General features: G+C 39.2%; 1 protein-coding gene across 9 annotated transcripts in view; it reads right to left on the bottom strand.

The window, feature by feature from the left end:
- Positions 1–27,488, bottom strand: part of LOC124256979 (nucleolysin TIAR-like) — a 223,072-nt gene that overhangs the window by 30,825 nt on the left and 164,759 nt on the right. For all 9 annotated transcript variants that reach the window (XM_046690940.1, XM_046690945.1, XM_046690937.1 and 6 more), the window contains one exon: positions 9,279–9,354. In XM_046690940.1, coding sequence (XP_046546896.1) covers positions 9,279–9,354 — 76 coding nt within the window. The remainder of the gene's footprint in view (positions 1–9,278; positions 9,355–27,488) is intronic.

Below are 27,488 nucleotides of genomic sequence, written 5' to 3'. Positions count from 1 at the left end.
CGCGCGACACTCTTGTCCTGGTGACAGAAAAAAAACTACACCTTCCTCCCAAAAATCAATAAAAGAGCAAAGAAAACAGTAATGAACTCATTTTTTTTGCTCGCTAATTTACATGGAACGGCACAGAAAGCCTGGTCTTGGGTATCTTCACAAGAACATCCTAACACATACAGGAAAGCAATGTTCAGAGTTTAAATTGCAGGTTGTATTGATCAACACATGTTTTTCACAACTGTCTTCGCAGAGCTCAAAGATGGGCTAGAACAGACGTGAAGATGTGAAGCAATCTCGTAAGCAGCAGGGGATCGCGGCAGAACGGAGACAACTGTTGTCACTCCGCTAACGGCAAGGATTCCACACTGCCCAAGTATGTCCCCATCAGCTCAGCTTTTTCAGTTTTCTCCAAGGTGTGACAATTACTACGGCTTTGTGAAGTTGAAATTTTCCATAAAATATCGCCAGTTTGCTTGTCTGTTTCAGGGACACGTGTGATACGGCAAAAAGCTGCCCCTTCAGGCAAGGCTGTGTCGTCTTGATTAAACACTGACTTAGAATTAAGGCTTTATAGGAACTATCCCCATTAAATTGAAGCACACGGAAGAGACTTCCTTCTGATGAGATTTGTGGATATATTTTAAATGAAATGTGTCAGTGTTGGGGGTAAGAATGATGGTACAGACAAACACTGATTCCATTTGTCTGTTTGTGAAAGGCTAAAGGGTTGCTTCCATCACAACATACTGGAAGGAACTGTTCACAGAGGTCGGGGAGTGTAATCCACTGCTTCAGAGTTAAATAATTTCAGAGTACATGAGAATGAGTTTGAAGAGGTGATAAACACAATTCACTCATCTTGACTGTACGAGGGTGAGTGACGAAGTTGGGCTCATCGCCTCTTGAAATGGTGTTTCAGTTATTTCAAGGGTCATCAGCATGGCAAGGAAATCCTGAAGTGACACAGGATGTAGGAAGATGACTTCCACTTTGTCACCATCATACCTATGCTCTCACCAAAGCGGTAAACATCTGAGTGAGTGAGTGAGTGAGCTGGGTTTTGTGCCACATTTAGCAAAATTCCAGCAATATCACGGTTCGGGCGCCAGAAATGGGCTTCGCACATTGTATCCATCTGGGAAATCGAACCCAGGTCTTCAGTGTGACGAGCAAACACCTTAACCACTCGGCTACCACACTGCCTCAGTTAACATATGAGAATCACTTCCAGGTTTTCCACCCCACCGACATGAGCCGACATGCCATGATATAACTGGAATACTGTCAAACCAGCACTAATCCCAACTCACTCACTCACATAGAGGAAACATAAGGCTCTGACAGACTGGCCCTGAAATGGGCACAACATCAGTCAGCATAGCCATGGGATCTCTAGGCATAGCTGCTTATTATCTGGTACTGTCAGATACAAAAGGAATTTGTCAGATACAAGAGGAGGTTTGACAAATGAGCACTAAGCACTGAGCATCAAACCTTGTTTTGCCAAAATGGCAATCACCCTACCCATGAGGCTAGTCCCCAAATAACCCACACCTTTGACTACTCTCTGCAGACATTATATTGCACCATTGGTCCCTACATATAACATGTGACAGTAAGGCAGCAGTGACCCCAGACCTATTTACCCCAAGCTACCAATGTTATCCATTGATAGTAATACCTCCAAACATGTGACACCATCTTGAGACAAAGTGGTGTCCATTACCCTACAGTAAGGCAGCCATACTCAGACACTACAGTACTGTATCACTGTAACCTTTCTGATAAATGAACCCATTTCTACCATCTGGTGTTTTTATCTTCTCCTCCCCCCCAATCCTTGGGCTGTAAATGACCTTTTCCGACATCTTAAAAGCTAAAAGTAAGGTCAAATCATTTGACATTTCTTGTTCAGGAATCTATCATATTTCTCGATCCTGTCCATACAATAAGCTCATGAATTATTCACAAGAAGACTTCCCAGTAAACTGACAGAGTTTGGGTTTACGCCGCTTTTAGCAATACTTCCCAGTAAAAAACAAGAAGTGAGTGGTGCTCGTCCTCATGGTCACCTCAAACAGACAAGTGACCATAAAGCAGACGCGATTCTCAGCTAAATGATTGTGTTCTCGGTGAAATATTCATTAATAACATTAAATATGGCAGCAATTCTCAGAGATTTACTTCTCTATTTCATTACCATACCACAATTAAACCTAATTACCCCATGTTTAAACTGGTTAGGCTTGAGACTGCACCTTAGTGCAATATTACCACGTTGCCAAGTTTATTTGTTTTTTTCCATTGGGTTGCCAAACTTGATCCGTCCTATCTGATAACAATGCCTTTTCCATGACGAGACCGAACACAATACACTTAATTGTCACAAAAATGCTGTTTCTCTTCCATTTTCTATCTATTAATCCTGCAAATGGGAGAACAAATTTGCCCTGCTTGATAAACAATAGTCTGTATGCACGCCGCGCGGAGCTGGGGCGATACGGTGCACGATGCATCCATGTCATGGCTCTGGTTTGTGTATGAGGAGAAGCCTCACCTTCTTCAACTAAATGGAATTACTCCCCGCCAGACAGTTCTGATTTTTATCGGAGCTCTTGGTGAAGCATGGAATCGGTAAACAAACGTGATGAATGGGACAGTTAATGAAGGCATATCATTTTGAATTACCACCATTCTTTTCCATGGGTGCAATCACCAAAAGGAAACAAAACCATTTTCCACACGGCTGCTTCAATATGATTTGGCTTTTACCAAAACAGAAGAAGTGTAAGTTCAATGATTTTTGCCGAGATATTTAACTAGCCAATTCGTATAAAAGCTTGCGGAAAAAGTGTAATTTATTCAAAGTAATTTGACAATACGAGACACATATACCATCCTGGGAAAGAGGAAAAATTACTACCTTTGAGACTATTTATTGACAGCGTGTGGAACTAATTGTTGAATGATACACATCTCTTAGGGAAGCTGTACCTTGGGACCATGGAAAATGACACAATTTCTCCCGATTCCCAGCAATCGTCATGGCAACTGTCGGGATAAAATACTGGCGTGTTCGAAGCCTGTCATTAAGCCCCAATATTTGGGTTGCCTTCCTTTGGCTTGCGTTTTCCTGTCGTGGATACTGTCCATAAAGCAAAACCATTGTCCACTTGGAACTGTTTAAAGGACTGAGAACTTCTGGTGTGGTATATCAAAAGAACGTGTTTAATATTTTCAGGAATAAACTCATGACTTGAGCAGAATGCAACTACGTCAGTTGTCTCCCTTTACATACTGAAAATATCAACATGCAAACCAGCGGGATGGAATGAATTATTCAACCCTTTCTGAAGTCCCAAAGAGAAAATGCTGTTGCAGAAAAAACACACACTTTCACTTGCTGATAATCAGTCAAAATAAAAACTCAAGGGACATTTCGCCTGAGTCATTTTGTACAAAGAGAAATCTATTACACGTTCTCTATTGGAGAACTTCAAAGGCCATATCCTACCCCTGCCTTCCATTCTGCAAGCTTTTTCACTTTCTTGCTGCCAATGTAAGTTGATTAGAGACCTATTACATTTTTTTTTAAACATATAAAGAGAGCATTTATGCAAATTTGGATCTCTTCTCAATGTTACTGTGAGTGAATTTGAACAAAACTGTTTAAATAAATATCAGAAAACATTGACATGATTTCAGAACATTAGGCAAGGATGCCGTAGCATAATAGACATTAATCTTGGTGCTTCTGTTATGACGTTTGATAAATGTAAAACCTAACTGATTGGTACGTTTAGTTGAACTGTAATCACTCATGGTGACTGCTTTGTCGTTTAAAGTCACACTGCCCATTTTGATAAAAACAGTCAAACAGATCTGTCAATATCTGATTCTCTTTTAAAAAAAAGAAGATAAAATTTCAGAGATTTCATGTATATCTGAGTGCGTCAGTGAATAGGATTTTACGTCATCATCAGTGAATTTTGAGCTTTATCAGACCATCATGTGCTATAGCTTCAAGTGAAAAAAAATATATATGCATGTCGCGTTCGAATTTTTCAACTTCAAGAAACTAACCACAATATTTCATTCATAATTGTTTGGTGCAGCAGAGCAGAGGATTTATCTCATGGCCTAATGTAAATATATCATCTTTAAGCACTCTTCCACAAAGAATACAAACAAAAACAATATTCATGAACTGAAAATGAAAATATATTTTTTATAAAAGTGACAAAGACGGACACGTTATTTCATACAAAATAAATGACATGGAATATTTGAGTTTTTAAATTCCAAAATGATATAACAAAACTTAGAACTTATTTCGAAAAGTTTTTAGAGCTTTTGAAATAGGGCCATCAATCTCAACCTTGACAACCCTCTTCCAACAAATGCAAGTGAAATACAAAATATTGGGTTTCATCCCACTGACTACAATGTGTTTGTCAGTCCATTTGTTACTGCTGAAAACACACAGCTTCATCTCACTACCCATAATGCAATTGGGACAATATTAAGTGAAAGCGTGACCCTAAGTAGATCTTTACGTTCAGAAATAGTGGCTTTTCGTGAGTGCTTTAACAAAGCATGGAGCACTGTTGGCTTAATTTGGAACGAACATGAAAGAAAGATATTTGGTGAGAAAAGGGGCGTCTCGGCAGCCATTACTTTCACAATAAAACGACCTGGGTATTACATGGTTTCGCTATATTCAATCCCTCAAAGCCCGTTTGCAGTTCTATCAAGTCCACAATGACACTGAAACATGAAGACTCAAGCACGTGCTACCATTGTTTAAGAAGGGACTGAAGCAAATGAGGGTGATCGCACAACGTTCATTAATGACCAGTGAAAAACAACACGAAGATTATTCTGTTACCAAAGTGACTATTTTTTCGGTGTATATTTCCTTCGCGTCTGATGATCTCACGAGTGTCAATGTTTATATTGACCTCGACAGTCAATGAAAGATATTACCTGGACGAAATATTGCCATTTGTGTTTTTGAAACAAGATACTGATATTGTTTGATAACAAAAAGTAATATTGCCTTCACAAATTTATACCGCTTAAAGATATTAATTTATTACTATTAATAAAGAGCTGACTATAATACCAGATTACTTTAACAGGTAAAAAAGGACCTTTGAATCACAACCTTGTATAAAATATTAATGTTTTTAGTTTGATATTAATCTATCCTGCGAACAAATGACCTTACTTCATGCACAGAAAAATCAATACAAAGTGTTCCATATCACATGCAAGGACATAAATAGTAAAGAAAAGTTAATCTTCACTGCTCGTCCTGTAAGCTGAAGAGTGTGTTATCTGCCGATGAACCTGACGCAAATATCTACACAGAGATGAGGCAGCTATCAAAAGTGCTACGTGAACAATCTTTTCGTGTGTTGAGTTGGTTGCTAGGCTAAACATCAATCGTAAGCAAAGCTGATGATGGAATGAAGTACAAACACCAAGGCCATGGGTATCGACTATCAGTGACACAAGGAAGAGAAATATTGTTACTCGGGTCATATATTGCAGGGGCGGTGGGGTAGCCTAGTGGTTAAAGCGTTGGCTCATCACGCCGAAGACCCGGGTTCGAATCCCACATGGGTACATTGAGTGAAGCCCATTTCTGGTGTCCCCCGCCATGATATTGCTGGAATATTGCTAAAAGCGGCGTAAAACCAAACTCAGTCAGTCAGTCATATATTGCATCTATGTTAACCAGAGGACCAACAAGCCTTGCATGAAAGAGTATGACTGCAGAATGGAACACTAGAACAGACTGGAGGTGGGGTGGGGTGGGGTTTGGGGTGGGTTTGGTGGTGTGTGTGGGTGTCTGTAGCGTGACAAGCAAACACTTTAACCACTAGGCTACCCCACAGGCCAGGAAACTGGATGAAAAGGATAGTTATCTCGCGGAGTTGGTAATTGCATGTTATTGTATCCTTATTGCGCGGATCAGTGCTCATGTCAACACTCCATTGTCGGGTCCAGACTGGTTTATTTACAGGCTGCTGTCACAGACCTTGAACACTGCTGAGTATATTTTCTAAAATTAAAATATACTTTACCATTGGACTCATGCAATAATACGTTAACTAAGCAAGAAAGCCTCCTTGTTGGTCCAGAAGTGATAGAAATACAAACCACCCAATGATGCAACAACTTCAGATACAACTATAAGAATATGAATTAGTAAATTATTATTTCAAATATGGTAGTCTGTGCTGACATTTACACTAGATATGAGTTATTGAAAAGCCAAGATAAATCCCTGATCATTCCTGAGCTTAAACAAATAAATTGAAACAACTTTGATTTCAGTTTAGAACAAATTGGGCTGTTACATAAGACTTTCCTACAACAAATGTTATCCACATTTAAATGCATTTACTGACATTTAGTTCCATAAATATAGATTCTTATTTATAAATATAAAGTTAAAAAAAACAAACCCAGTAAACAAAAAAACGCAATCCCTATAGAGCCCATAACCATGCTGAATTTTGGTGTTATCTAAAGTTGTAGTCATTTTCCAACTGAGTTGCACTACCATTTTTATACATTCTCTAGGGTCTGGCAGACAGACTAATAAACAGACTAAAGTAGGGGGCAGGAACTAGCTCATTTTAGTCACTATCTTTTATGATATAGCTTTCTATTCAGATTTGAAAATTGTCCAAATTTATCAATTTCTACCAGTTCTATGGACATCTTACCATCATAAATATTTGTCAGGGTTATTGGTCAAGGTCTATGTTCGAACACAGAAGTAGTCTTAAGCAAAGGTCCAAGCACACTTTGCTTGTGAAAATGGGACGAAAACAAAATCATAAATGCTGATGTAAAATTCCTTAGAGCAATCCACAAATCTGGGAATAAAGAATTATCTCCTGAAAGAGATTGGTTGGCCACATTTCAATACTCCAATGGCGAATACATCATGCCATGAATTGACCGATTTGGAACCTATTGGCGTATAAAAAGGCTTTGCAATGATCTACAACCCTGATGGGAAAATTGATGTAAATATGGTTGCCATTGTTGTAAAGTGAGTTGTAATGGCAATAGTTGTGTGAGTACAACTCCACGGAACAAAGCCACCATGACCTAGCTGCCTCATTAAGAGGTCACGGGTCGCCACAATGTCTGAAGAAATCCAGCAAGGGAATCCATAGCTTAGCTTAACCTGCCGATATTTCTCTAATGATTGGGAGGAACGTGGTGGACTCCATGATCACAGGAGTTCCTGACAACCGGGCCTTCCTTGAAGCACACTTACTCAGATACGTAAGACTCGGATCAAGGGCAGGATTTGGTAGATTCTCACTTCAGACAAATTTCCTATCTATGGTATATATTACAATGGCATTTCTAGGTTTCCACAAATTAAAGAAATGTTAAGTAGTGAGATATTTTATTAACTGTCCGTTCCTTAATCCTAAAATAAATACAGACAATAAAGAAAGACTAAGAATAATACTGAGTGTCCAAGAGGCAAGTGAGATAATAGGACAAAATAAGCCCTTTGACGAGTGAGTATGCTATTTATGCTGCTTGTGGCAAGATTCCAGCAATGTGACCTAGCATTGATATGACATTTTGTTTCTTGTAAAACGCCACGCTCTGCAATATTCCAGCTAAATGAAGACCACCTGAAAATTTATGAGTGAGTGAGTTGGGTTTTACGCTGCTTTTAGCAATATTCCAGCAATATCACGGCGGGGGGACACCATAAATGGGCTTCACACATTGTGCCCATGTGGGGATTCGAACCCGGGTCCTCAGCGTGACGAGCTGACGCTTTAACCATTAGACTACCCCATCGTCCATGAAAATTTATTAGGCTTGGACAAGACAATCCACTGATAATACTGCGAGCAATTCACGATGATACCCCCCTACACTTAGTTGCAAAGCCTGATCACCATTTGGTTGCTGATTAAAACCAGGGATTTACCTTGAGTCCTGGACAACAAAATGGGGGTCCCAGACACTTAAATATTATTATTAATACTGTTATTGTATTGTGTATCATGATCATCACGTGCACATTGTTACTGTAATTAAATTGCAAATAATACCATAACCCAGCTAGTAGTTGGATTTTTCACAAAAAGTATCTGGACTTTTTCTGAGTCCCTGTGGACGCTAATAAATTTTGTTGCATCCATTGTCAATTTTTATGTATATAGGACACAGGAATTCGTGTCCTGTAAATCCCTGTTAAGACCAGCATACGTGAATGGGGCCCTAACCCAACATTCCCATGACTTGTAGTTGTACACCTACGAAAATCATCTAAGGATTTGATCCAGATCTTACAAGTCATGTGAAAACCAAGACAGCCATCGTTAACTGAGGATTTGTCGTTCCAAGGTTTGTGGGTGCTTCCTGCCCTATTTTTCTGACACCTGAGGGGCTGACCAAAATATGGAGGTTAACAATGATTTGCTAGGTACTGTATCTTCATCACTACCTTAAGGAATTACACTGGCTTAACATACTGCTGCCACACAGCCCTGGGTCTGGGGTCCTGCGGGATTAAACTGATGCATGGGCGTGTCCCACAGGGCGATCAACTTGGTAGAAGTCGGAGGAGGAGAGTTGAAATGGGGGTTCATGTGTCATTCAAGTTGACGGCACTTATACAATGAGCGAGCACATGCGTCTGTGTCAATATTAACATGTATGTAGTGCTTGTATTTGTCTGGACTTATGCCAGATCTATAGTGCCAGTAGGTTCATTGCTGCTGTTAAACATTAATACCCGACTCCAGACAAAGTATACAGTCTCCATGCCAACCAGTCTGTTTTATCCCAAGAGTCATGCAAGGTAACAACAACTACCATTTTTGCCATGCAAGGTAACAACATGCACCATGTTTTACGCCTTTTGGTATCTTATGGCTCAAGAGCGAGTGAGTTCAGTTTTATGCCGCACTCAGCAATATTCCAGCTATATGGTAGGGTCTGTAAAAAATTGAGTCTGGACCAGACATCCAGTGATCAACAGCATGAGCATCCATCTATGCAATTGGGATGCGATGACATGTGTCAACCAAGTCAGCGAGCCTGACCAACCGATACCGTTAGTCACCTCTTACGACAAGCATGGGTTACTGAAGATCAATTGTAAACCGGATCTTCACGGGTTATGGCTCAAGATCAAATCTGACCTTTCCTTCTCTGGACAAAAGCCCAATCCACTACAGCATGGAGGCAGTCTTGAAATCATTGAATGGAGAGTTAAATGTACTCACCACTTTGTTTACAAATGAGACGAAGCCATATCCTTTGGATTTCATAGTCTGTGGGTCTCTGATGATCTTACAATCTCTGAAAGACAAAACAGAAGGATATGACATTTTTTATTCTTCCAGTTCTACTTTTCGAATGGAAATAGAACAGTGTGATATATGAGTGATCCAACATTTATGAATGTTTTCCATCATATTCTCCATCTGATCCTTATAGGTAATAAATATTTTCATACCCTATTGCGATATATGAGTGATCCAACAGGGCTATATTACTCAGTATAAGACTGACTGACTGAGTTTGGTTTTACGCCACTTTTAGCAATATTCCAGCAATATCACGGCAGGGGACACCAGAAATGGGCTTCACACATTGTACCCATGTGGGGATTCGAACCCGGGTCTTCGGCGTGACGAGCCAACGCTTTAACCACTAGGCTACCCCACCGCCCACTCAGTATAAGAACAGTCTGGTCACTAGATTCACTAGAATTGTTCTGACAACTTAACCACAATTTGTTTTTCATCTTTTTAAATCTTTTGGAACGAAAAGTCTCCATAATAAAATTCAACATTACTAATGACGCCAGTTGGGATTGATGTTACCAGAAACATTCAATCTTCTAAAATAAACTTATCGATGCAACCATTTTCTGTTTAAACATGTAAAGAAGCAGACTGAATACCAGAACATAATTTGCTTTAAACAGGATGTAAATTGGATTTTATTTCCAAGAAAAGGCACGACCCTTTTTTAAACATACATTAAGCACATTCTCCAAAATAAATTTATCATCTAACTTTCTTTCACCCAGTCATAAATCATGGCTCCTCCGCTTCCTGCTGCGATGCTGGAAAAGCTGTTTATTGCGGATTTTGACGATTATTTTTAGCGTCCCTGCACCCTCATATTTCATATCTAATATCTGACATTTTGGGAAATCATCTAAAAGTAATTGACAAAGAAATAAATAATTATGCTTAAGAACAAGACGCCCTTTTGAGGAACTTATCATCGGGGGCATCAGCTCCATAAATAAGGGTCTGACTTGACCACGTATTGATTGATGTCTTAAGACCAAGGAATGCATGCGTAGACTACCCACACAAGCGTATCATCCACCAGTGATATTATCAACATTTCAACAACATCATATCAGACAAAATCTCACAACACATGGCCAGGCTCGGTTTCAGGTAATAATGTGTAATTTCTAGCTCCGATGTCTATCGTTGGGCAAAAGGCAGTTCTAATACAATGTAGATAGCGGGTTAATTGGAATAAGACCAGATTTCCATGAGAAAGTAGGGTCGACAGGGAAATGACTTATGTTTATTTGTCGCGCCATGATGAGTATCTAGCATTCCTTTAATAATTAACTTACAGGAACCAGACCTGCAGAAACTGATCACTCAGTGATGATATTTGAAGTTTTCTTGGCTGTGATATCATAACCCTGGGTGGATATTAACACCATACGGGATATTTGTGTTTTGCAATTTTGAAAACAGACCAAGGGGGTATACGTAAAAAAGTAATTGTGGAAAACAATCTTGAAGCTGTGTGGCCTCATACTGTTTCAGTATTTATTTTGAGATTTAAACCCGATAGCTAAAGCAGCAGGGCTTTTGGTAATCCATAGAATCAGTTTGAGGTAAACCTTCTACCATTTTCTTACGTTTTCTAAATACCAAGTATCACTCTCTGAGGCAATTATGGATAAAAATGCTCGACCTGGTTCATTTTTGTCCATCTTTCTTGTCAATGGGATTACAATGGCGAGAAATTTAACAACAATCTTTTTTATAGCTGATTTTCTTAAAAAACATAATATCTTAATACAATTAAAAAAAATGTTTTTGTACTGAAAGAAACAGAGAAAATGCTTTTTCAACACAGGTCTCGGAGAGATTGATCTGTAAATGAAATACAAACTGAGAGGTTGATGGCTATCAGAGTTAGATGTTTTTTTCACGTAAGTCTAACTGAAGTGAATCAGTTCCTCATCGCAACAGATTGGGCGAATTGAAGAGTAATATTGATGCAATGGTAGACATCCCAACCATCTTGAGAACCTACACTAACACATTCTTCAGTAACTACAATAACGTGAGTGTAACGGAAACATGTGAACACCGATGTGCCTCCTCCATGTTGACCATAAACACCCGACAATGGCCTGCCCTGGCCTGGTAGTAACCCACCACTTTACAACCACCTTTCAAGACGGGCGGAGTGTAAAGACAATTTGCAGGGGCCTAACCGAATCAAATATAAATAAAAAGAATTGTTCTAGAGCGAACTGCCATGGCAAGGAAACATAATAGGATCAATCATACAAGGTTATGTCATATTTTCCCCTCTACTGTCACATGAAAAGATTTCACCGAGCAACACTCGACCAGAAGTGTAATGGAAACTTCTCAAAGACAGCACGTCAACCCGGGCTTACAGACTGAGCTCCTGACAGCAGGCATTAATACTGGGAGATAATAAATGGTGAAAACCGCTCAGCTTCGATTGGACTTTATGAAAGTGTGCTGTGTCTTATTTGGATATTTTTAGTGTAATTGCCAATATGAAAACTGCATAAACGGAATTGATGTTAAACTTTACAGCTCCAGCTCAGTTCTGTAATCAAATTTTTAACAATATTTGGCGAGTTATAAAGTAAATCTGAATGGCATTAGGTTAATTCGGGATTTGATAAAATGTTGATGGATTGTTTTCCAAGTTTGTGGCAAGAAGCAACACGGATCGGCATTCCACCTGGTGATCTGTTTCTGCTAGGTGGAACGTATCACGTGGCAAAAGACCCTCCAGCCTTGGAAACAAGACCTTCTATTGTTCAAGAATGTGGTGATTGAGTCTGGTCTGTGCCTAATACACTGTGCTCTACTGTAAATGATTAAACACTGAAAGAATCGATAGTATGCGGAGGTTCCAAAAACTTGTTTTCAAATTGAAAGAAATAACAAGGGAGAACATCATCTTCCGAAGCATCTAACTGCCTGCACTTCGTGAGAGTGCCGTCCTCTTGGGGTCTGGTGATGCCAGCCTTGGCTCATAATGGGAGTATTGATTTGGGCTTAGGCAGAGTGAGTGAGTCAGTTGGGTTCAGTGCCAGGTTTTAGCAGGGCTGCTTCACACATCAGAGAAGCACTATCTGAGTTAGGTTCAATGCCATTTTGAACAAAATATCACTCATGTCATTGCATGTTACTTTAAAGTTCGAGGGAAGACTAAAGTGAATGAGTTTAGCTTTACGCCACATTTAGCAACATTCCAGCAATATCACGGCGGGGGACACCACAAATGGGCTTCACACATTGTGCCCATGTGGGGAATCGAACCCGGGTTTTCGGCGTGACGAGCGAACGCTTTAACCACTAGGCTACCCCACCGCCCCCCTTAACCACTAGGCTACCCCACTGCCCCCTAATACTAACGTGGCAGGTCTATGACGGTATGGTGCTGACAAACAGAATTATAATCAGGGCAAAAGTGGGATCTGATACGACTCAGGAATGTATCTGCATAATTAATCGCATCAGCTCAGATGACTGTAGTACCTCTGACCCTTACACAGTCTCATAAGGTCGGAGCTCACGTTGTCTATATGATGACTGCACCTATCAAACTTTTAGCATGGTCCTGGAGGAACCAAGGTGTCATGCCCTTTGCATGATGGACAAAGGTATCGGCACACTGCACCCTTGTCCAGTATCAAACTGTTTTCAGAGTGACAAGGGAACGCTTTAACAGTGGGCGCAGCTTGAGAGGCAAATGGATAGAACGGAATCTGAACACTGCGTTTGAAATAAGTGCCTGTTAAGAGGCCCGTGCCTTGTAGTTGATGTGTCGTAGTTTCAACACTGTACACGTCCTTATGGCCCGTAGTAAATTTACGTGTCCATTTATTTGGCACAAAAGCTGCCTTTTTTTTTTTTAATGAGCCCCTGAAGAGTTTAGTCAGGACCCGCAGCTTTTGAAGTCTGTGGGTCCTGATGGAAGCCTGGCATTTATTTTATTCCACTGTATGAAAAGTCTTCAAACTTGTCACAAAGATGTTAGGATAATGATTTGGAACAAGATAAAAGCTGACCGATTGGCAGAGTGAAAATACATCGGAACTCACACACTTGTCATATTTTCATTAGACATAACGTTATGCTACTGGTCTAGGTCTCACTGGTAGAGGTTCCCCTTCAAATAAAGATAGACCTGTCTCCATGGTCTGGTGCACACTTCCTGTCTTGATCTAGACACTGAAATTAGAGGGCTGATGAATCTGAAATGCTGTCGCTTTGATAAGGGTAACATGATCGCGATCAATCATCATCCTGCACAGACGAGGAGCGTATTTTGGTCAACCAAACACAGAGGTCAGGATACAATATGTATCTTTTGGAATTAGTGGAGTAAATTAAACTGACAGAATCACCCTGACATACCTTTTCGACTTTTTGCTAATTTTGATTTCAAAACCCTACCGCTACATTAACCTTAAAGGCAAAGAGTGAGTGGGTTTAGTTGTATGCTGCTTTTAGCAATATTCCAGCAATGTCACGACAAGGGGCACCAGAAATGGGCTTGACACATTGTACCCATGTGGGGATTCGAACCCGGGTCATCAGCGTGACGAGCCGACGCTTTAACCATTAGGCTACCCCATCGCCCCACCCCATTAATGGAAAAGATGTTTCTGTATTGAGTTGATAGTGCAGCAAGTACCAGTATATGAAATGATATGCACTGTTTAGCTTACTATCGCCAGTGAGGAGGGAAAGCTTAATGGTGATGATCTAGGTTCCTGGTGAGCAACGGGGCGCAACTCAGAAGAGCAAACTGTGGCAGCATGGTCACCAGAAATGGGCTTCACACATTGTACCCATGTGGGGAATCGAACCCTGGCAAACCAAGCATGATTGTGAGGATGCACAGCAGGAGTTCGGGTATCTTCAAAGACAGCCCAGTCTGAACATTGGCCTCCAACAGGCTACTCATGACTTATGCAAAGTCATGTAACCGTCTAACGACAATCTTAGTAAGCCTTTGTTACAGTGTGTGAGTTATGGTCCCTTTAGTGCTAAGATAGCTTTGTGCAACGGGGCCCAGGAGAGAGCAGCTATCCTTGAAACCACTACCTACTACATCCCATGGCAAAGAACACTATCCCTACTTTTTGTCATGAAGGAATACAGATGTGAATACTTCATGAGTTTTGTTCCAATAAACCCCCAAGATTCAATCTGCCTTTGTTGCCCCATGGTTAGGCAATATTGAAATGAAATATTCATCACAATTCGCCAACGCATCTGGTCACAAAACAAGGTAACATCAAAAGAGTATCTGTGATTACATACACTTTTTTCCTGGTGATACTAGCAGAAATGTATCTCTACTAGAACTGTCTCATTAATAAGTGCAGGACAATAACACACTCCACCATCCATCATCAAATCCTCCTCCTCTTTTCTTTACATTTTCTTTCCCTAGCTTTGGTTCAAGAATGTACACCTCTTGAAGAAAGCCATCAAGAAAGTGTCCCTAGTGAATTGTGTTTCTACAGCACATAACACTAGCTGCTCTTGCAGCAAGATACGAAAGCTAGTTCCTGTTACTTAAAAATAATCACCATCTGGATTAACTTTCACTTTTCTGCACTTTCTTCAAGAAACAAGCCAGTGATTTGAAAAGCAACAATGTTGAATAAACAAGAATCATTATCAAACAAATAGAGGTTATAAATGAATCAGTGAGTGAGTGAGTGAGTGAGTGAGTGAGTGAGTGAGTGAGTGAGTGAGTTAGTTTAGGTTTACGCCACACTCAGCAATATTCCAGTCAGTCATATGGTGGCGGTCTGTAAATAATTGAGTCTGGACCAGACAATCCAGTGATCAACAGCATGAGCATCGATCTGCGCAATTGGGAACCGATGACATGTGTTAACCAAGTCAGCGATAAATGAATCAGACTCCTATATGTATGACCAAGGTGGTCAATAACAAAGCATGTAACTTGATGTCCTGAAGTACGTCTTCCAAGCCTTTGTTTCCAACTCTCTCTCAGCCGTCACAATTCTCTGTGCAGAGTGAGTGTGTGAGTGAGTTTAGTTTTATATACTGCAATATTCTACATGGCGGCAGACTGTAAACAATCGAGTCTGGACCAGACAATCCAGTGATCAACAGCATGGGCATCGATCTGTGCAGAATTGTCTCCCTTTAGCATGCCAAGACCTATGATGGTGGGTTTAATACTGCTTGTCACAATCGTGTTTCTAGGTTTTCTAGCACTGTACCCATGCTTGTGGGTTTCAGAGACTTCACCACTATATAAGCTGACAAGCCTTCCTACAAGTGGTGCTAAACCCAACTCACTCACTCTAAACCCTCATCCTATATACACCTGTGACCTTTATCACACTTTTAGGATCTAAATGAAACAATATACTGCAAGTTTCAAGCACTTTTAACTTTTCGGGAAAACATCTCACAGCCAGACATTTCTGGAGATTCTTCTCATGGATATTGATGGATACAAGTGGATAAACAAATTTGTAGGATACTCACAGACAAGACACTCCTTTACTTTTGACAGGGTTAATTGGACATATTCTATTTAAATACACATGACTTATTATGAGAGGATTGTGTATCATAGAAAGATAAAAATATTCCTACCAAAAGTGGAGAAGTATGTTGCTGCTGAACCCATAATGCCCCAGTAGACATCGAACAATTTTGAAACAATTCTTTTTCCAATGCTATCATTTTTCATTTTTCGGCAATAAATTTCCAGGCAATATTTTTCAATAATAACAGCTATAACTTAGCTTTGCTTCACAAATGGATAAATACCTATTACGAGATACGTCTGCCAACAGTGTGCCAGCCGCGAGGACGACCACCAGCCAAATATGCAGTTTTGCTGTATCGTATCAAATATTCATACTGAACTGACAGTTAGTTTCATTTATTACAGATGGGTTGAAGATGCATCTATATTCATTTCCCACAAGAAATCAAGTAAATTTCATTTCATATTGCTAAATGATGTGGACATATTTCAGCATCCCGATGGACCCTCCTCTATCCACTCGAATAACATTTGGACAAAAACACAAAATGTTTTCCCTTTATATTGTATTGAAATGCTCAACACCAAATGACAAGTGTGTTATTGTGTCCGAATGGCCGCAACATGTTTCAAATCCAAATACACTGGCTCATATGTCATAAAAATGTTTTCTCCTTATGCATAGTTTCGTTTCAAAATACTTTTTTTTATCAACATTGAACATGAAAAATGTGATTTCAACTGTTACTCCAATCACAGCAAATTACTGTTCACTTTCATCAGATAACGCTTCAAAGGTGTCTTGTCCAAGAATCTCATGCAAAACTGATCACAACTAGTAATTTTTTATGGGCAAAAAAATCCAATTTCCTTGGACAAGTAAGGCAAAAATGCCCCTTTGGAAATTCATTTGATTAAATCCTTCAAATTATGGTGCAATCAAAAAAGTATCTGCCATGACTTGCCATGGTTTTATAAAGTTTACTCTCTATGCCAAGGCTGACAAACGCGATCACTGGCCTAGCTCTTTTTTAACTTGTCAGCTACCATTGTACCAAAACATGAGAGAGCACAAAGATAGGAGACATATGAAACGCAAGCCATCAATACAACCAAAACCATTTCTTTAAAGATACGATACTGTATTGAATGGTAGGAGATTAGTTTTTCCTGTTTCGTTCATGATGCTCGATTAAAACATTTTTTTCTGATCATATTCACTGCTCCCTCACAGACTTGTAGCAAATTTGATAACATCGGCCATACTCCATCGATGAAAGAGCTGGAATTCACACTTGCGCATATCAATCATTCATACATGAAATAAAATATGATTTTCACACTGTTTTATCGTCAGCTATTCATCTCGACCAGGAAAATGGAGCCAACTCAAATTTGCAACAATCAGTTGTTGGAAGGGGTTGAAATCAACCATTCCTTTAGGTTCAATGACAAGGCACCAGAAGCCAAATTTTATAGATTGAGGACACCAAACTGGTATGAAATGAAGAAGCCATCACTCATGCTTGCTTTTGTTCGTTGCTTTTTGTAAATAATTCCCAACGATTCGGCTACTTAAACTTAATTAAATTTGGCCAAAAAATATAAATGATCTATGAATACATTTTTTGAGTTTGAACTGTTCCTCTTTCCAAATGTGTCAACAAGAGGAACAATTTGTTGTAATGAATTTTCTTACACTTTGAAAGGAAAAATATGGGAAGTTAACGATAATAATTTTCTTGCAATGCGTGCAGAAACTTCTGGGTAAAGTGGGCAAGTTTGCATCAAAAAGTCAATGAAATAAAAAAGACTAGACGAGAAGACCATCTTGTAACTATTCAGAATTTCTAAGTAAAGAACAAATTAGGAGAACCTATGTATGCCTTGAACAGGTCATTCAGGTACTCGGTTCATTAACAACTGGAATGAGGTGAGGTGAGATGAAATTGGGTTTTACGTCGTGCTTGAGAATATTTCGCTCATATGACGACGTGCATGCGTGTGTATGTGTATGTGCGGCTGCTTGTACTAGCCCAGACTGAAGCTGGTTTTATAATGCTAGCCCACTGAGATACCAAGCCGCAGTGGAGCATGAATACCCCACTCAGACACATTATACTGACTCTGAGCCGACCAGTCCTTGTTGTACCCATTAATGCCGAGCGCCAGGCAGGGACCAACAAGCACCATATTTTAACGTCTTTTGGTATGACGCGGTCGGGGATCGAACCCGCGACCTTCCGCTTTCCAGGCGGACGCTCTAACCACTACACCACGGAGGCGGTCTCAACTGGAATGAACCTTTGAAAAGCCAGTTCAACTGATTTTAAAAAAAAATGATTAACCTCTCATCTTGTCAAATGATGTAAACTGTCTCATACAACTGTGACTTTGAACGTATTTTCATATAGCAAGTGCTTAATAAACCATTCATAACATTAATTCTAATCTATTTAGGAAGATAGTGTCTTGACTGATTCTAAAAACTACAGCTATTTTTGGAATGAATTATAAACAATACTTAAGTTGGCAATTTTTAAGAAGGACTGAATTTGGTTTTACACCGCTTTTAGCAATATTCCAGCAAAATCACGGCGGGGGACACCAGAAATGGGCTTCACAAATTGTACCCATGTGGGGATTCGAACCCAGGTCTTCGGCGTGACGAGTCAACGCTTTAACCACTGGGCTACCCCACAGCCCCCAATTTTTAAGAAGGAAATACCTTGTACTGTGTTCCTGGCTTTTAGCTTGTGATCTTACAGATGTATTGGCTTCTTAACATCATCATTCCAATGAAGAAAAATATTCCAACAAATTTGGACACGTGAGATGACAACTTTGAAGGTATGAGCCATGTTAAACAATACTGAAGCAACAATGGGTTGGAAAACATGCCTTTGGTGGTGAGTGAGTTTAGTTTTACGCTGCACTCAGCAATATTCCAGCTATATGGCGGTGGTCTGTAAATAATCAAGTCTGGACCAGGCCTTGTGTGGCAAGCAATTGGACTGATTATAAGGTAACCTACAATCGAGAAGATACAAAATGAAATCAAACAAGTGATACCGTTTCAATGAATTTATACACTGAAATATGGCAATTCTGTAAAACCACACAACTTCAAAGGAGAAAGAGGCTGGCACTTGTCAGTCAAGAATCTGACAAATTCCTTGTCTTTAAGTGTTCTCTTGCCAAGCACCTGAACTGCAGGTGGTTCGTATCTGGGAATACTCAATAAAAAGATCCCAGCCAAGTCTACTGGTACCAAAACACTCTCGTTTTCATCTTCTTGCTTGTAATTTTTGTCTTCAGGAACATAACGACAGTACTTAGCTTGTCAATCAAGGACATACTTGTGAAGACATCGTTCTTTTAATTCCAACCTCTTCGAAGGGCTGTTTTCTACTGGGTCGTAAGTTCAGATTTCAACCTGCAGCAAGTTCTGGCTTGATTTGGTTGATGTCTACTGAACTGGCAAAGGTTTTAGACATCATTCCCTTACTAGAAAGTGAACTGAGAGTGTATATAATGTTTAATGGCCAATTTTAGCTTCTTCTTTTTTACGTGTTTAACAAATGTGAAATGAATGGATTAACTATCTGCAAAAGGAGTTACCGATATACCACAATACACTTTTCAAACACTTACGTACTGTAATATATTTTTCTGATAACTGATATATTGGGTAAAACACTATGACACATTTTGTCATTATCTCTATGGTTTAAGGTAAAATAAACACAGACTTTCATTGACCTCTGACGTTTAATATTGTAATTAACTGATAAAACAGCATTCTTCATGAGCTATAAAAAGTATAAAAAGGAAAGTATCCTTAACTATGCAACTTATATGTTAGATGGGTGTTATCAGAATCATATGTTTCTCAGGCCTTAGTGTGTAGACTGCCTGACTGCCTGAGTTTGGTTTTACGCCGCTTTTAGCAATATTCCAGCAACATCACGGCGGGGGACACCAGAAATGGGCTTCACACATTGTGCCCATGTGGGGATTCGAACCCGGGTCTTCGGCGTGACGAGCCAACGCTTTAACCATTAGGCTACCCCACCGCCCCCTTAGTGCGTAGAAATAGGATCTGCATGTAAAATCAGTGCCACTTACTGTCAAACATTTTAGCTCCCAAATGTATGACAAAACGAACCGTAATTTGGACACCAGTATCAAAATATATTCCAAAACAATTTACTTGCAAATACACAGCCCTAGCATTTACTTGAACTGCATCACTGCAACAGATGTTGAGTGGGTGGTGATTGTGAATGAGCGCCTGCTTGAAGACAGGGGCCAGTGATAGCTGTTATGACAACTGTAGCTCAACATACGGAAAGGTTTAGAATTGTCCCCCTTGGCTATCTTCCCCTCAGTAACCATCAACCTCATCTGACATTGAGACATGAAAAACTCAGACAATCTACCCCTTCAACGTGTGATCACTGGGACATCTTAAAGCCAGTTCATAAATCTATCCACTTTACATGTGTGACTATTGGGACATGAGAAACCAACTTCAAGAATCGCCATCAATTCCTTCAAATGATTGGTCATTGGGGCTTCTGAAGCTCAATTCAAAATGTCCACTCCTTGAAATAAGTGATCTTTGGGACATGAAAAACTCACATCATAAATCTACCTCCTTGAAATGAATGATTACTTGGGATTGAAATGCATTTTACAGATGTGTATTTACTGTGACATCTGAAACCAACCCTATATACCCCTTTAAATAAGTGATGCTCAAGTTTAAAGGCAGGTAAAACTATGGCTGATTGTGTAAGCAACAATCCGCCCATCAGTGGCACACTCAATCAAATTACTAGTTCAATTTGAGTTTTTGAGGTGTTTAAAATACAAGATAATTTTGAAAAAATATATTCTGACACTACCTGAACACACTAAAACGGTTTAATGTAAACCATCGCAGGATTTGTTAACAGACTTTGCAATATAATCAACTAAAGTCACAGATTAAGGTTTTTCACAATATTTCAAATATAAGGTACAACACTCAGATTAACAATGTATAACAATTACTGATATAGATAATACTTCCATGATTGATGACTTAGTGTTCTCAACTTGTTAAATATCTACCACTGACTGACTGAGTTTGGTTTTACGCCGCTTTTAGCAATATTCCAGCAATATCACGGCGGGGGACACCAGAAATGGGCTTCACACATTGTACCCATGTGGGGATTCGAACCCGGGTCTTCGGCGTGATGAGCCAATGCTTTAACCACTAGGCTACCCCACCTACCGAATATCAACCAATCTTTACCTAAACACTTACTTGTAAGTATAGAAACTACATTAAAACATGACACACACAATTTTGTTTTGTTTTCAAAAACAATCAGAAAGTGATATAATAAAATGTGTTAGTAATTGTAAATTTATACAAGTAATTAAAGAAAACATGCTGATGTGTCTGAAGGTAATGACAACACAGATTAAAAAGTGACCCAGAGAAAGAAATGTCCTCATGATACACTCTCATTTGGCCCAAAGTTCATACGAGTTAATAAACCCTACTTTGGCCAAAATTCATGTCCCCTCAGTTTTGTGGAAAATAGTTTATACATTCCAAATATGAAGAAACACAATGAAGGAATGGGAGACAATTGTTTTACGCCCTTTTTTTTAGCAACATCATGTTGGGGACACCAGAAATGGGCTCCCACACATTAGATGCATTAGGCAAATCAAACTTGGACTTTTTGTATGGTGAGTCAACACTTCAACCACTAAGCTTTTCTCAAGAAAGAACAAAATATATCAAGTTTGAAACTGAGTGTTAACTTTGCAACAAGTTGACGCAAAAAATATTTCAATTTAGTCAAACATAATCGACCCAAATAGAATCAGAAAAGAAATAAAATATATATGCAGTTTAAATTGAGTGTTAATTTTGAGCAAAGTTGGAATTTGTCAATTCAAATATTTACAAAAAACAAACAAGATATGAAAAAATGACAGCTGGCTAAAAAAAATGTTAGTAGAAACAAGACTGTTCTTGGACAAGTTCATCCAGATTTTATATTGCATCAATCGTCTGACACTGAAGGCACTCAAAAACAAATTTGAATTCGACACACGGAGGTTGGCAAGCACTCTCGGAGCATGCTGGTCCGCAGTGTGAGTGGTCCTTCACAAGACAAGGCGACTTCATCTACCATGAGGGAATATTGAGGTTCGACTGGCCTTTGTGCTTCCGGAACTCGCATCATATTGCCAAGAAAAATATGACCAAATCATGCAACAATGTCTCCCAGGAACTTATCAGCCATACAGAACTGTAAGCTGTGTGTGTGAAAAAGAGGTGATGATCAGCAAAAACACTGCGTCACGATAGGGATGGGAAGTAATTTCTATCAATGCTGGTTATACAAAGACCCCTCTGGGAAGAATTACCCAAATTCGTTCCTTCTCTCGCTCATGATTTTGACAAGTTGGATGTCAGTATCGAAGCTTGATGTGTTTTATGTGCATGAACAAAATGGTCTCAATCGACAAAACCTGACACGCTCTCAACATCTTGGTTTATCTCCATCAGTGAGTGAGTTGTGAAATCTTAAGGCTACCTGTTTTTCAAAGGATATTTTCTTTTGTCAAGAGGCCGGAATTTGCAGTCTATTTGCACGACCTCATGTCAATTTTTGAAGACAGTGTAACACTTTCAATTTTAAAGGGTAACAAAATGTCAATCTTGGGCAAGGAGTGATATCACTTAAGCAGTAAGGTTATACATGTACCATTTCTGTTAAAGCCTGGTGGTTCGTAAAATAATAAGGAAACAATTTCAGGAAAAATCCATAAACTTGTATGTACTTTCTCTTCAGTTAATATATATCCACACACGCAATACTTCCAAACTCAGAATCCTAATGAAAAACTAAACTTTCCATTCCATTTAAACCGATCTGCAATCGCATGTATCGGGCAATTGATTATGACGGGAAAGAAAACGCATACCATTTGCAATCGTTGCAGGAATATCTCGAAAACAGAACCCCACTGAGAATACTTAACGCCTACTACCAAGTTAAAAAGCAGTGTTGCAATTCCCACAGGCAATGGAAAAGAACTGCAATAAAATTTTGACCTTCTTAGTCGCAATAATTACTAGATCTATAGATCTAAAGAAGAAAATTAAGAGAATTTGGTGATTATTAGTGACATAGACTGAGGAAAGAATGTTTTTTCTAAGTGAACACAGACTCAGCTCATTGTACGAGGGCTGCGTTGAATTAATGTACTTTATTCTTACAACCTCCCAAGTATGAGCTGAGCCTTGTGAATCAAAGTTTATAAAATAAGAAAGAAATGGACTGGCCGACATTAAAATCTCACATCAGAATTTCCATTTTCCAGCAATCAAAACATAATAAAGTTATATTCAAATATTCAAACAGAATTGATTTCCACATTTGAAGTTATTCTTAATGTCAGCCGTAAATATTTGGTAAAACAACAAAAAGTAGGAAATTTGAAAAAAGTAAACGTAAATAATGTATATATACATTTTCAAAAAACACTAAAATTGAAAAAAGGAATGATAAAGAATGTATGGAAAAAAGAAGAGGAGTGAAAGGCATACATGGCCACGGGAACAAAGTAGCGCTTTTGGGGTTGGTAGTAGACAGGGCCAGTTCACGCTGGGGATATCTGTTAAGTCAGGAAATAATCATTAACACCTGAGTGAGCGAGTGAGTCGGGTTTAAAGCCATTCTTAGCTTTATTCCAGCCACTTTGTAGCATGGGTCACTAAGAATAGGTTTCAAACCCAGAATCTGACATGATGATTCAAAGCTTTAACCATCAAGCTACCCATATGCCCCCTTAAGTGCTTCAGCCAGTTCTCGGACCAACAACAGTGTGTATTCTGTAGCTCTTAATACTTAAAGTTCCTTTGAATTAGCAACTGTTACAACTGTCAGATCTCAGGTCAGTGGGTTATGGCAGTTGTAGCAGTTGAGTTCATGGAGCTGTGCAGTGTTCCCAAGACAGTATTTTATGTAAATGTACTTCTCATAAAAGTGGTGCATCACTTGATTCTTTCATATTATTACAAAAGTCAATCTGCCATGACTTATAAACCTAATATGAAGGAATCAGGTGACTTTTATTGAGTAGTATATTAGAATGTCATTTTACAACAATTACCCACTAATGCCTTGGTGTTTATAGTAAACTCAGACCAAATGTTGAAATAATCACCAAGTCTTGTTGCTCTGGTACGATGTGACGTCTTGTACATGGAAGAATATATTTTACGCTTGAATACGTACCAGTCAGCATTATTCCAGCTTTATTCCTAAGGTGCTTAAACAACCTGGTGTGCATGAGGCAAACCAATCCATGAAATCATGATCATAGCAACATTAAAGTCAGAGAGCCTGACCACCGATCAGTCAGTCGAAAGCATTGGCTACCAGGGAGCAATTACAAAATGGAATCTGCACATGCCTTCTGCATTTAGACTAAAAACAACAATTTAACTCTTTGAGAAAAAAAATACAACTACTGAAAATTTGACAACTTCTAAGTTTGAAAATGTCCAAATGTGAGACCAATATGTACATTTTAGTTTCTCCCTAATACATCCTTGCCCCAAAAGTGAATTCATATTCATTTGGTACAGCAAAGGTTACTTTTGAAATCAATACTGTCTGCACGCTAGTGTTCAACAAATCTTCCCTGCAAGTTTATACCTTATTCATACCATAACAGTGTCTACAGTAAGATGTAGTAACATTCAGTAACATCCAGAAAATCCATACATTATTCTAGGTAGATATGAAATTTATACACCAACCGAGGCGTCACTATTTGCTGTAATTCTCTCCCCGTTCACCAAATCGGACTATAACGAAAAAATAATTCATGAGTGGTACTTGAAAATATGAAAATAGTCCAGCCGTCCAACATATGTGCCCAGCGAACGTTTCTTTCTTTTGATGTACGCCATTATATATACACTGTGTCATGGACAGAGATTAACAGCAAGGAAATTGCTTAATGCTGGAGACAAGAGTTGAAGATGATTTGCCTCTGCGGGGAGACATGATTTGGTTACAGTATGTAGGACATCACCTCTGCCAGCCCCAGGTCATGATCAACTGGTGCGGTATCCCAACTTGGAACACGGGTGCTGCAACCACTTGAACTTTAAGCCCTACGCTCAGTGTATTTCTTGGTAATGTGCACATGCTTGGCTTAAATATTATCTTGATTACCAGTGGTCCCTTCCCCACTAAAAATCAATGGATAGTCTATTTCCAGGAACCAAGCGGAACCCCCGGAGAAAGTTTGGAGGATCAGCTCTCATCAGCTAAAAGCAAAGATCGCGCAAGTCTTGGGAATACATCGCATTCTCATCTAACTTTTATTTCCCTTGTGCTGAACTAGTCTACCGAGTGGTCTGAAATTATGACACCCTGGGCACTGAAATTGATTATGCTCTGACTACAATTAAATCCACACAAAAGAACAAACTCAAGTCACTTGTTGCCAACTCCCTGGTCTATGGAAAAGGTATCTGCAATTTTGGTCATAATCGAGCTTTGGGATTCCGAAAAACATCCTTTACATCTCAAGGGAACGATCAGGAATAATTTTCATTTTATTTGCAGCAATTTCTAAGAGAATTATAAAGTGCGATTTTCAGGATAGATGACCCCTGCCTTTAGAGCTCTTAATGTCTATTATATAGACTCCCCTTTCTATCAACTTTAATTAAATTTCCTGCAAACTCACGTGTGACAAAGACTAGCGCCAGTCACAAGGTGCATGAGAGTGTTACGGTACAATTTCTTCCTTTTAGACACAGTAATTTGGTCTTCACCCTTGTAATACATGCTGTATTTGATAATGACAAAGTCAGATGGGATATACTAATGACTGCAAAAGTGGCCTAGTAGTTAATGCGTTTGCTCATTACACGATAATCACAGGTTCGACTCCCCAAAATTAGGTTCAATGTTTGATGACTATCAAAGTAGATATTACGGATGTACTGGGACTTTGTAAAACCTCACTAATATTAAAGGCAGGAGCGCCAGTCTCTTACAATTTATGTTAAAACCTGTCGTAAATACATAGTTTATCACAGGCTTATGAATGTCATAGCTCTACGAAAGCCTTGTGGATCGGGCCCCAGCTGATCAAGTTTTTGTGACGCCGGCAAGCTCATAATATCAAGCACTAGTTTACTTGGTACACACTTGCCGATTTACATGCTTAAATGGCTGGAATACTGCCAAGTACAGCATTAAACAACAATTAACTCAATAAGCACACACACCTGGAATCTTACAATGGCCCGAGGTCCTTAAAACGTAAAACACATGTTGCTGATATAAAATCTAACATGTTAGCAGTCCGGCGTTTATGGAAATAAGCATCTGATCTCTACACTTCATCACCTGAGTTAAATATGCATTAGAGACACATTGTATCAGAACGTAGGATTCATAACAACTTAGGTGTCGCCACTATTGGGTGTTGATATACCAGACATCTTGCTAGTCTCTAAAGGATGCACACTATCTTCAACTAAACATGATAGATAATGTCAGAGAAATTCCTTTCCTGCCCTGAGATCAAGACAATCTGACTTCAGTAACCCATTCTCATAAAAAAACAATAAGGTTGACTATTTTGGTAACCAAATGCCCAAATTGGCAGTGTCTTTGACGCCCCCTTCTGGAAATGATAATCTTTGTAAAGGAATTAGTTGAATGCTGAAAGAACCTCGTAGCATTACTGTCAATGTGCACCAATTTGCATGTCTGATGATGAGTTATCAAGGGACACACACAGCGACTGGCCCAACCATAGGTATCACCAGCAACGTATCGGCCAGACTGCACAGTAAATGCCTACTAAACTCCTTGACAATTCCCAGAGGCAAACACCTATTTAAATTCCGCCCCATGATGTGACCAAATTGTTTTGGATTAGTAAAGGCTAGGATTAACAGTATCGTTTTGCTAATACGCTTCAACAATTATCCCCTGACTGATCTTGTAAAGATGTGGCCTTCACGGGTTGATCCAGTAAATTTAATCTTCATTTACAAACGCATGCATTTTCTCTTAAAATTACTCCAATGCCATGAATACAAATTTGATCAATTTAACTCAGATGAAATTCAAGGTTTAATTCAAACTTTGAATGTCTTAGAAGGAATAATTCTACATAAAGGACTCACTTCAAAAGCAGAAATATGTAAATTAAACAGATGCATAATTGCTAAACTGGTGAATGAACTGATTAATCTCTGCAAAAGTACATTGCACAGAAAATTAAACAGATGCATAATTAACCTGAACTGGGGGAATAAATAGATTTTAAAAACAACACAATCACTGTCAAAGTACTATGCAAATGTCTGAAGACAAAGTAGATATTACTGACACACTGTTAAAGTATGGTCAAACCTAACAAGTATCAAAGGCAGTACTCCAGTACCATGTAAAGTACTTAAATTTTTAAAAGTAATTCATGTCCATGCACATTATTTTAAATAGTCCCAACATATGCTCCCTTCATCAACAGTCTTGTCCAATCTGCTGGCAACTAACCCCATTCACAGCGTGAAG

Source organism: Haliotis rubra, unplaced genomic scaffold (assembly GCF_003918875.1).
Source record: "Haliotis rubra isolate DU_JTF1 unplaced genomic scaffold, ASM391887v1 Scf646, whole genome shotgun sequence".
NCBI classification, from domain to species: Eukaryota; Metazoa; Mollusca; class Gastropoda; order Lepetellida; family Haliotidae; genus Haliotis; species Haliotis rubra.
The sequence above is the reverse complement of the archived record's forward strand: the minus strand, read 5'-3'. Positions and strand labels throughout refer to the sequence as shown.